This window comes from Myotis daubentonii, chromosome 12 (assembly GCF_963259705.1).
Source record: "Myotis daubentonii chromosome 12, mMyoDau2.1, whole genome shotgun sequence".
NCBI classification, from domain to species: Eukaryota; Metazoa; Chordata; class Mammalia; order Chiroptera; family Vespertilionidae; genus Myotis; species Myotis daubentonii.
In genome coordinates this window covers 55616466-55628511 of record NC_081851.1, presented here as the reverse complement: position 1 = coordinate 55628511, position 12046 = coordinate 55616466, and the positions used below count along the sequence as shown (strand labels likewise).

Sequence of the window (12046 nt, the reverse complement as noted above, 5' to 3'; positions counted from 1 at the left end):
GAATTCCTTCATGATGTCCCCTGTCCCGGCTGAATCATACGCATACTTGGACAAATCCCTCTTGGTTTGGGAATAGCATGATGTTGGGAGCCCAAGAAAAGGAAGCACATCCCCTCCGCTGCTCACGTTGGCTGTGGTGCTGCCCCGTGGTGGGCAATCCTGGGGTTGGTGAGAATGAAAAGTGGGTCTTTGAGCCACTCCGGGGTGCCAGGGTTTTTCCGCATTAAGTTTTAAAGCCATGTATTAAAAGCAGCTACGTAAGTGGGGAACTAGCAGCACCTTATAAAAGGCTTTATAGGAGAGGCAGAGTCCTCCTTTCGGAGCCTGTTTTGTTCAGTGTCAGGGGAGGGAAAGCCAAAACCGGTTAATGTTCTTGTTCTGCACTGAGAACGGCTCGCCTGGAGCCACTCCCGCAGCCTGCACGAGCGGTCCTTCGTCCTCCCTCGCGTGGGTGCAGACTTGAGCCAAGGGTTGGATTGGGAAGTTCCCCATGGACAGAGAGGCTGTTTACTATTTAGGTATATGCTCTGTAGCTCGTTTCACATGGAAAGAGAAGAAAAACTATCCAGTTTATTCTCAGGGTGGGCTGGGCCTTGCCAGGTGAAGCAGAGAAATCCCCTAAGGATGACCCCGGGGAGGAGCATAGTTCTACCTGAAGGCACCGAGAAGGCGGCTCCCTTGGACCTGGGTGACCCATTGCTCTCCAGTGGGCAGTGGTTCTGGGTGCTCTAGGTCAGAGTCTTAGGCGATAAATAGTCCTAAGAAATCATTGTTGTATTGTATTTGAATATTAATGCCCTTTGAAATTCTTTTAGATAGTTGTAGTGGTGGTGGGGGGGGGGGGGGGCCTTTGCCCTTCCCCTGGAGATGGGAGAGGAGCGTGCAAAACAGAGCATAAAAACAAGATACTGCTGATGTGGGTGTTTCCGGGGGGCTGGGGGACTAGGACAGACATTAAGGGTGGGCTCCCCTGTGGTCAAAGCCCTAATAGTCTCAGGGTAAGAATGTCCTGATTCACTCTGGTGGTGACCTGGTGGTTCAGCTGAGGGTCAAGGTGAATCAGATCAATAGGGGGTCATTAGGCGGGAGATGGTCAGCCCTTCTATTGCTCAATGAGAAATCGGGCCTGCGGGCTGTGGTGTCGAGCAGGTGTTGGAGGAAGAGTTCCATCAATGTTTTCTCTGTTCCTGCTACAGGAAAACTCCATCCAGATGTGCACCTTCACTTCCAGGAAGTTTTATGTGCGTTTACCCATAGCTGCTGCGTGGGGTGAAAACATCAAAATTCAATTATGATGATGCTTTTTCCAGAATCCACATTAGGGCTTTTTGTTTTTAAAAATGGGACACAAAATGTAGAAGAAACAGAAAACAGCTGTCTACAAAGTTAGTGAAAGCCCCTCACCTCCACCCCCTTTAAAACCTGAAGAGAGAAAATAGCTGAGCTGTAGCGATTGCTTCCTGCAAAGAAACTGTAATTATGGGGCCCAGTTAGTCTTCTTAAGAGGCAGCCTTGGAATAGCATGGGTGCTATTTTGAATATTTGAGAAAAGGTTGACATTCAATGCGAAATGGAAATGAGTCTGGCACTGGGGCAGTTCCCGCCTGGTTCCAGCTGCCCCTGGGGGGAGCCCAGTTCCCTCTCCTGTGTGGAATCCAGTCCTCACTGCTGACTCTCCCACCAGCAGGGGATCTACTTGGGCTCCTGTGAGAAGTTAGGGGAATGGTGAATCTGCTTTTCGCTCAAATTCCAGGGCCAGCTGCCTAATATCAAGGGAAATGAGTTTTTTGGAGTGGTTTAAGTATGGGGGCCAGGATGGAGTCTTCTGTACAGAGCGAAAGAATAGGGACATAAAAGCATCCATAGGCTGCAGAGACAGTGGCTGGATCACCTGCCTGTGGGATGAAACTCCCCTGTGACTTCATGGTTGTGCAAGAGTTGGGCAATGTTTGGCCAGGGTAGAGAGGCCTTGGCAAAGGCATTTGTGTTCCTAGTAGATTCCAATCTCCCTCCACTTTCCCCCTCACCCCCACCCCCGCCCAGGGAAAACAAGTACAGGCAAACCTTGTTGCATTGCGTTTCACTTTATTGCACTCCACAGATGTTGCGTTTTTACAAACTGAAGGCAAGGCCCTCCACCAGCAAAAGAATGCACCTCGCTTTATTGTCATACTTGCCTTATTGTGGTGGTTTGGAACCAAGCCCACAATGTCTCCAAGGTATGCCCATGTTAAAAGTTCTGCACAGCATTTTAGGAGGGAGAAATGGGTTGCCTTACCTAGCCTAGCATACTTTATTTGTGTCTTCCTAGAGTTTTATCCAACAAACACCCATTCTAGGGGAGGCACTTGGCTGGAGACCCCGGGAATTAAAGGAAAATCAGATGTCTTTATCCCTGCCCGTAAGAACTACAGTCTAGCCCTGACAGGTTTGGCTCAGTGGATGGAGCATTGGCCTGTGGACTCAAGGGTCCCTTCCAGGGGCATGTGCCTTGGTTGTGGGCATATCCCCGGCGGGGAGTGTGCAGGAGGCAGCTGGTCGATGTTTTTCTCTCATCGATGTTTCTGGCTCTCTATCCCTCTCCCTTCCTCTCTGTAGAATAAAAATAAAATATATTAAAAAAAAAAAAAAAAGAAGAACTACAGTCCAGTGGGGAGTAAGGGAAGACAAGCATGCAGGTGATCACAGTCAAGGCAGGAGAGGGTAAATGACATGATAGGGAAGTGGGGGAAGTGGCTCTAGGCCCGCAGGGGTTCTCAACCTTGGCTGCACATTAGAATCACCTGGGAATCTTTCTAAAATCCTCCGGAATGAGGCCCAGTAATCAGGATTTTAAAAAGATTCCCAGGTGATTCTAATGTGCAGCCAAGGTTGAGAACCACTGCTCTAGGTCAGTGGTCGGCAAACTGCAGCTGGCAAGCCACATGCAGCTCTTTGGCCCCTTGAGTGTGGCTCTTCCACAAAATACCACGTGCGGGTGCACATGTAAAGTACAATTGAAACTTCGTGGCCCATGGGCAGAAGTTGGTATTTTGTGGAAGAGCCACACTCAAGGGGCCAAAGAGCCGCATGTGGCTCTCGAGCCGCAGTTTGCCGACCACTGCTCTAGGGGGCTCTGAAGAGGAGAAATGGGATAGAGTAGTAAGATGGTAGGCCTTGGAGCCAGATGGCCTGGGCTCAAGCCCTGCTTCAGTTGCTTATTAGCTGAGGCATCTTGGATAAGTTACTTAAACACTCTGTACCTCTCTGCTTCCTCAACTGAAAATGGGGGTCATTATAGTATCCATGTCAGAGGGTGTGTCTACGGTTCATAAAGTTGGTCTCAGCTCCAAGACCAGAAAGGAGGTCCTGTGCTGGCCTTGGGCCAGTGACTGACAACCTCTAGGTCCCAGTCTTCTCATCTGGACATGAAAGGGACTGGATTGGACTGGATAAATGCTAACATTTTGCTTATTCCAAAATGCGATTATTTTGTCACTCAGTATGTATTAAGTGCCTGATGTGTGCCCAGTACTGTGCTGAGCCTGGTGAACAAAAGAGAAAGGAGAATACATAGTCCCAGCCCTCAAGAAGCTTTAATCTAAGTAAGGAGAGGCCACTACTCTTCAGGAGACCATTAGGGAATTAAAGAATATTAGAAGTTAAAACTTGGTGGGGTGGTGGTAAGAGACTAGGAAAAGAGTTTGCAGTGGACCAGCCTCACTGGGAGATTTGATAGCAACCATACATCCAACATACAGAACCACAAAGACCTCCGATTTGTTTACCAAATCCCAGAATGCTGAAGCTTGGAACATTGCATTAATACTTAAGTTAAATTGTGGGAAAATGCCAGTTATCTTTTTAGAATTTAGATGGGACAAGATCTATAAAACTCCCTGCCCAAAGCAGTAGTGTTGTCTGAAACTATTCAGAGGCTTACACTGTTTTTTGTTTTGTTTTTGTTTGTTGTTGTTGTTTTTTCATAGATTCCTGGATGATAATCCCAGTAGAACATAGTGTCGGGCACAACACAGGCACAAAACAATTCACCTGTTGAATGACTGGTGGAAAATGGTGGAAAAACCCAGTGCTCTGCGCACTTCAGCTTTGAACTGCCCTGAGCATTCTGGTGATGTTCTCAGCCCCACCCCCACCCAAGGGGCAGCACAGAGGGGCGCCCTGTAGAGCCCTCCAGCCACAGCTTTTCTTTTCTTTCCTTTCTTTCTTTTTCTTTCTTTTCTTTTAAGAGAGAGAGAGAGACAGAGAGAGAGAGACAGAGACACATCAATTGGTTGCCTCCCACACATGCTCTGACTGGGATCGCACCTCAACTTGGATATGTGCCCTGACCAGGAATCAAACCCACGACCTGCCAGCCACAGCTTTGTTAGAGTTCAGTGTTGTTGCCTCCTGCCTCCTGAGCCCTCCTTACCAAGATGAATTCTCCTGCTCCCTACGGTTTCCCCACTGTAGGGATTGCAGGGCCTCTCTTCCCAGCAGGGTTTGAATTTAGGTTTTGAGGAAACTTGGCAACAGCCTCAAATTTTTCCTGCCACCTGACTATCCCGTAGTTCCTCAAGGTCGCTATGCAGATTGAGCCACTAGTGACCCTGGTCCACACCGGGGACAGGAGACCACAGTGCTTGGCAGAGACTGCTGCTTGTTCCGAGTGGTGCCGACAGTGAGGTCACCCCAGCCTGGCAACTGAGGGCACCGTGCAGGGGGTGAGCGAGGCTTGAGTGGGCCTTGAAGGGTGAGGAGAGGCCAGGTGGGCCACGCCTTTCCCACTACTCCTCACTAACCAGTCACCAGATAGGTCTGGGGCCTTATTCTGCAGGAAAGAAATGAGATGGAAATGACAGATGAGGCACAAGCATGAAATCCCTGGCCTGAACCAGTGACTGAGAATTCCCACTCGCCCCCCGAGTCAGCGGTGGCATCCTGACTCCAGAGGAGCAGACCCCAAACCCTCACAGAGCTCTCTGCTGCTGCTTCACAGTGAAGAGCCCAGAAACCCTGGTCACACCTGTCAGTGCGTTTTATTCACGTAGCACCCTCTGTGCAGGCGCAGGCACATATCCTATCTGCCATCAAAGCACACCGTCACGTAAGCACCCACAGAGGCAGGGAGGCCAGATGGGGTCATGCAGGTTCAGAGGGGTGAGAGGCACAGCGACGTGCCGTTCTAACCCTTCAGAGAAAATCAGAGATGAAAAACGGGCAGAACTGGAGTCTGCTTTCCAGGCCCTATTCTAAGCACCCTTTCTTCTCTCTCAGATTTTACTCTTGTCTCATTCCCCCTTCCCCCTCCTTTGCTTTCACAAAAAAAGGTTCCCCCCAACCCCCCACCTAAAAAAATAAGCAAGATGGAATCAAACTTTGCAGCCTCCAAATGTATGAAATAAACATTATTCCTAATGAGTCTCTGGGAAAGGGCTCACCTTTGAACTTGGCCAAGGATTATGGAGGAAAGAAAAAGTCTAAAGAACTTGATAGAGTGTTAGAGCTTCCTGGGTTTTTTAAGTCCAGTTACATATGACATTTCTTTTCCTTAATAAGGTCAGTTCTAGAAATCCTTCCTGGCGGATTAGACCATGTCCAAAAGCGGAGACCTGGGGTTGGCTGCTGACGCTAGACATCTGGGTGCTAGGCAACAACCGGGTAGGAGGTCCCGTTTCTAGAATGCTCCTGCTTTCCTTGGGTTCAGCCCCTATTCTCTCCATCCTTGCAAGCCAGGAGAGGGGCATGTAGGCTCTCCTAGTTTGAGGGAAGGAGGGGTGGGGGGGAGGCGGGCGAGGCGGGCCAGAAAAGATCAGGAAGATGCTCAAGTGAAGCTGGCAGCTAAAAGTAATAGGACCCAGGAACTCACCCGGACCAGGCCTTTTTCCTGGAGACCTTGCCTGTTTGTGTGCTCATCTCTATTTCTTTTTCTAAGGAATGATAAGAATAGCAAGATTTCTTTAAAAAAAGAAAACTTTCCCAAAGATAAAATACCACTGGCTACCTGTATAGCCTCTGCATGCCCCGTATGAAAGAGTACACATTTTCATTTCCCTAATTATCTATGCCCCACAGCCAGGAAGTTCGCCTATAGGCATCGGGGTGAATCATTCCCAGAATGACTTCAGTCCAACTAAGAATGTGTAACTGCTGAGCGTATTCCGATCGCGGTCCCAGAGCATTTGTGGCTGCCCTGTGTTTGTGGCAGAAAAACCAGTACGATTTTGTTTCCTTTTCTCGAACCTTTTCTTCCAAGTTTCCATCTTAATGCTTTTAATCATGGCAGATCCAGACAAATTCTCTGCTTCCCACTCAGTGATGGCACGAACTGCGCCAGGCACTCCTGTCCCCACAGAGGTCTCGGGGAAAAGGCTTATGGAATCCAGAAACGTGTGAGATCCTTTCTGAGCTGTTACTGCCTCGCGGCAGTGGCTGCCTTTCTCTTCCCTCCAGTCCCTGCACACAAAGCCAGGCACATGGAGATGCTTAGCACATGCCCATGTCCATGCCACTGATCTTCCAAAATAAGCCATCCTGGCCCGGCCTGCCTGGCTCAGTGGTTGAGCGTCGACCTAGGAACCAGGAGGTCACAGTTTGATTCCCGGTCAGGGCACATGCCCAGTTTGTGAGCTTGATCCTCAGGGTGGAGTGTGTAGGAGGCAGCCAACAGTGATTCTCTCTCATCACTGATGCTTCTCTCTATCTATCTATCTATCTATCTCTCCCTCTCCTTCCCCCTCTCCCTTCTTCTCTGAAATCAATAAAATAAAAACAAATAAAAATAAATAAATACATAAAACAAGCCAGCCTGCATAGAGCAGATTGCCTGGTGGCCTTGGGGTTTGTCGGAGGTTCCCTAGAATTGGCAACTTAGCTGTGACCTCAGAAGCCTTGGCTCTGGCAAGGCAAGGTCTTTGCGCTAAAACAGGCTCAGTGCCCATGGAGATAATCACTTCTTGTAATATCCGCACAATCATCTCATTGTCAAAGCCCAAGAAATGCAAAAGCAGAAGCAGTGCTGCAACGGGGCTGCCCATGGCTCAGCTAACCCAGGATTCTGCTCCTGGCTGAGGGCACCTTGGGACACCTCGGGAGGGATGGTCCCAGCCTTGGTTCTGGAGGTCAGCCCCCACTGCTGAGGCCTGCACCCCTAAAACCTGAGCCGAGTGCCGCTTTAGCAGGCCTCACGTGCCTGATTCCGCTCTATCTTCTTGGCCCTTTCACTGCCTCTGTCTTGGCTATTCCTGTGTGTCCTTAAAATCTTACAAGGAAAGCCCAGCATGAGGCTCGCTTTCTCCCGCCTCGGGTGGTGGCTATGCTCTGTGCTCCCCAAGCTCTCATTACTGATTTCTGTAGCAATAGCTTCCACACGACCGAGTGCCAGGCATGTGTCGGGCCCGGTTCTGAGACGGCTACACATATACATCAGTTATCCTTCAGGAGTGCTCTAGGAGGCAGGGACTCATAGAGTAATTGTTTGCAGGACAGGAAGGTTTAGAAAGACTGAAGTAACTTGTCCTGGGTCACAGAGGAAGAGTCTGAGCCCCCAGCCCAGGCAGTCCCTCTGGCCCCGGGTCCTGGTCTGCTTGTCTGTCTCCAGCACGAGGCTGTCAGACAGCTCATTGAGGGCAGCCTAGTGTATATACCTCCTAGTTCTGTGTCCCCAGTGCCTGCCACAAAGTAGACACTCAGTAAACATTGAATGAATGAAAGCTAAGGCTCACTGAACACAAACACCAGATGAGATATTAATTCCAGAGAGCCTCATTTCTTGCAAAAATGTTAAAATGCAAAGGAGTACTTGCTCTTTTAGCTCAAGCTTGGCTTTTTAGAACCCTGGTTGCTTCAGACCTTGCTTCTCGATGCCACAGAGTTGTGGGAGGTGGCTGCAGTGGGTAGAGGGCAAATTGGTCCCAGTCTTTGAGGCCATGGGAAATCACCAGATGAAAGGAAAGCAAATCTGGCATGATAAAAACACTTAGGAGGCCCTAGCTGGTTTGGCTCAGTGGATAGAGCACCAGCCTGCAGACTGAAGGGTCCTGGGTTTGATTCTGGTCAAGGGCACAACCCTAGATTGCGGGCTTGTAGGGGACGTGCAGGAGGCAGCCAATCAATGATTCTCTCTCATCATTGATGTTTCTATCTCTCTTTCCCTCGCCCTTCCTCTCTGAAATCAATAAAGATATATTTTTTAAAAAAAATACTTAGGAGAAGGCACTAGGCAGGGGCACAGAAAGAGCATCTCTGAGTTGATTCTGGAGGAATGAACCTTTTCCGGCAGCAGAACTCGGAGCGTCCCGGGCACAGCTGACAGGTGGCTCAAGAGAGCCCCTGGAGTTGCCCAACCACTCCGCTCAGTTCTCCCCACACTCGGGCTAATCTTGTAAATCGTCTCAGGGAACACGGGGCAGTCTCGGAGGCTTCAGGGACTTTGGGGCTTTTTTTTTCTGGGGCTTAAAGTCTTTCTCTGCTGCTGACTCACATGTTAATTATTGCTTTCCTCAAAGTAGAATTAACATTGCGCCCGCCTGCCTGGATATTATACAAGTGTTTTATCTGCCCGGTAGACCTGAGTATGCAGGACGGCCGCTGTGGAACCTCGGTCCCTTCTTGAGCAGTCAGGGCAGCGAGAGGCACAAACACAGAAACCAACCTTTCTTTGCTTTCAAGTCGCTGGGGCAGAGGCTGCTGGGGGTGCTCTGCTCGGCCCAGGAAACAGAGGGCTAACTGCCCAGGGTTAATTGACCAAAATCTTTTGAAAAGTGTGGCCAAGAGTTTCAATTTGCTGTCACCCTCAGCATTAATGGACAGAGCTGGCGTTTCAAAGAAAAACTATCCACTTATTTTCCCTTTCACTGCTGGATTGGATAATGAAGTAAAAATGACATTATCTCTAATAAAAGTGATTTGCAGCAATCATTGATAGAATCTCAGTAGCAGAGATCTGCCATTAGCACGTTAGCCAGATAAGAAGAGCAGCTGGAGTCTATTAACCCCCTCCCGGGCTGGTGTGTGTGTTGGGAGGTTAGGATTGAGGTTTGGGGGCTAGATTTTTAAACACTAAACTTTGGGCTAATGAAGAGTGTTTACTCCAAAGTGGGTCATTCTTGAACCTCACTTGCTGACCTTTAGGGTTGTCATTAGGTTTTTAATTTGTTTGGTGTTTTTTTCCTTAGGATTTTTGTGTTTAGTGGTTTTTGTTTTTGACATGTGTGTTTTTGTGGTGTGTATGTGGTGATTTTTTGTTGTTGTTGTTTTGTTTTTTTGACTCATTTTCTCACCTCCATGTTATAGCACCCAAGGGTGCAACCCTGGCCAAGGCTACACATGTGATGTGAGGGCTTTGGGCAATGGGTGGTTTTGGGCAACAGATTCTTCTGTTGTGTCAGGAGGTGGGATCGGAGGCAGAAACCTCCCTGGTCTCCTCAGGGGATGGGGGAGGGACCGCCCCGTCCAGGCTTGCTCCCTAGTCTCAGTGAAAGCTGACTGGCATCTGGCTCACCGAACACCCCTGCAATAGGGCAGCGGGCACAGCCAGCAACTTCTGTGTGAAAACATCCTTAGGGGATGGGGATCAGCTTCCTGGGGACAGTGCGGAGTCACCGGATATTAGGTAACCTGGTGATGAATGAGCCACTACCACTCCTCTTCATTAACCCACTTTCTCTGGTGCTTTTCTTTGGAAAGCACCAAAGCGTTTTAACTCTGCGATCCTAACCCGGCAGCCGGGGCCACTCCAGCCCTCCACACTGTGGCTGTATCTGAACGAGCTGGACGAAACTGTCCTTGCTGGGGTAAGGCCCTGTGCCAGGCTCTGAGATACGTAAGAAATGTGACATTTTGTGCCCTCAGAGAAGACCTCAAGGATAAAGAATAATGAAGTGATGCTCCCTTGCAGTTAAGTGGTTTAGATCAATTCTCCAGGCAGGTGTTCAGGGCCCGGGTGGGAGGAGAGGTCAGTGTGGGCTGGGTAGGGTGATCAGGAAGACCTCTGTGGAGGTGGTGGGTCTATGTTGGTTCTGAAAGCACAGTGTTTGGAATGTAAGAAAGGAAGGATTGGATTTCTGGGGGGAGGGGGTCCCTGGGTGGCAGGTGGGAGTGTTGAGTGGAGGGTGTCCGTGCAGAGTGTAGGCTGGCTGGAGCAGGTAGGGTGCTACGGGCTTGTGGGAGCTCGGTTTGGAAAGCAAGGTCGGGACTGGCAGACCTCAAGGGGCGTCTAGATGTTGGGCTTCAATGTGGGGCAGTAGGAAGCCACTCCCGTTTTTAAACCCGGAGTGACATGCCAAAATGGTTTGGGGGGTAAGGGGGTGTAGACTGGTGAGTTATTCCTCTCCCTGGGTTCTGATTGGAATTGTGTTGTGTTTGATCAGCAGTCAAGGAGGCAAGGGGCAAGGGGAAACAGCTGGAGGACTGGGGCTAAAGTCTTTGAAAATAAAACACGACTGGAGCCAGAGGAGGCGTGTGCCCTTGGTGAAGTTTGCTTTTCATCCCACTGGTCGCGTTGACGAGTTACTGTTCAGCAAGAATGCCTCCCCCAGGACTCTGCGGGCTGAGCCGAAGCTCCAGCCTGTGGCGGCCCGGGGGTCGCTGCCATATTTAGAGCTCCCAGCAAAGGAACTCGCTCCACCGGGGTTTGTTGGCGAGTGAGAGGGCTTCTCATACTTGCTGTACAGTGTGACACATGCTCCCCGAGCAGAAGTGGGATCCAGGCTGGGTTCTGCCCTGCCCGTCACCTGGCACATCAGCCACCAGCAAATCAATGGCATAGGCAGTCATCAGATCCTCTGACTTCACTTACCAGTCCTTTCGTTGTTGAAGGCCCTCGTCTGCGCTGGGCACCTTGTGGATACTCAGTGGTGTTTGCTGACTGAATTCTCTCCACTCTGACTTTCCCTGTCTTGCACTCTGCCCTCCAGCCCGTCTCCTGGCCACTGGCACCCCTGTGCATGCCCAGCAGCATCTCTGTCCTTCTTGTCCCTCCTGCTCTCCTGATGGCCTCCCCATATCTGCTCCTTCTTCAAACCCCACCTCCAGCACGGAGCTCCCCCCCTCTTCCTCCCCTCGCACTCCCATCGCATCACTGACACCAGGCCTGTCCCTTAGGACTTCACTCTCCACTTCTCTGCAACCTCCCAGTTCCAGGTCTCACTCCATTCCTGACAGCCCCAGAACATGAAGAGGTAAACATTTGTTGAATAAGTAGAGAGAGAGAGAAAAAAAGCTATTGCTGGTGGGGGGGGGGGGGGGTGTACAGCTCTACATCCCAAATTGCTCCATATTATCATTTGAGGGTGTGATAGTAACTTGGGGAAGACTTCCTGGCATTTCCCGTGGCTTTTGATGACTCCTCTAGGAAGGAATGGAATGTAGTTTCCTAAATGTGCAGGAACAGCTCATGGCTCATCGGCTCATCGGCTCATCGCAGTGTGACGGGCAGAACTGGGAGAAAGGATGAGCTTTCACTGTGGCCATGAACCAGATCCCACAGCTCTGGACTGTGGCCGTGTACATAGGCTAGAAATCAGGGTTCTAGAGGAAGCCCAGGAGGGAAAGGGTCTCTGAGTTTCTCTCCGGCTCGTTTCTCTCTCCTTTCCCTTTGCTTTCTCTCTTCCTTTTTTAAATAGGGAGACAGGGCTGTGGAATGGGGGGAGGAGAGTGAGAGGTCCTGTGTGTGCCCCCGCCCTGTCTCTCGAATGTGGAAATGCTTTAAATACCAGGCCCCTGAGTTCTGGCGTCAGATTAGGATTAGTAAAGCCAATCCTAGGGTATTTCACTATTAGCATACGATTAAGCACCAGACCCGATGAAAAGATGAAACAAACGTTACTTCCTTTGAAATTCAAGAGACTGAAATAAAGAGAGAGAACTGACCCTTAAAATCATATTCTTCTGTACTTGAAAAGAGGTCTCTCTGCCTATTCCAGTTATGGCTTTTAAATTTTTTTTTTCACCCAGAATGTCTGACGACATGGCCAGCCAGGGGAATTTCTGCCCCCTCCTTCCTGAATATACCCAGCACTGGCCCCTGAGGTGGCCCGGCTGTTTTCTCATGACACGATGATTA

The 12046-nt window shown here is 49.9% G+C and overlaps 1 protein-coding gene across 3 annotated transcripts in view; it reads left to right on the top strand.

Moving 5' to 3' along the window:
- Positions 1-12046, top strand: part of EPAS1 (endothelial PAS domain protein 1) — an 80077-nt gene that overhangs the window by 24529 nt on the left and 43502 nt on the right. Inside the window, exon 1 of one of the 3 annotated variants that reach the window (XM_059659935.1) lies at positions 11140-11162. The exons of the other annotated variants lie outside the window; for them this stretch is intronic. Coding sequence (XP_059515918.1) covers positions 11155-11162 — 8 coding nt within the window. The 5' untranslated portion in view covers positions 11140-11154. Of the gene's footprint in view, positions 1-11139; positions 11163-12046 lie in introns of those variants that run through there. 3 annotated transcript variants of the gene reach the window in all.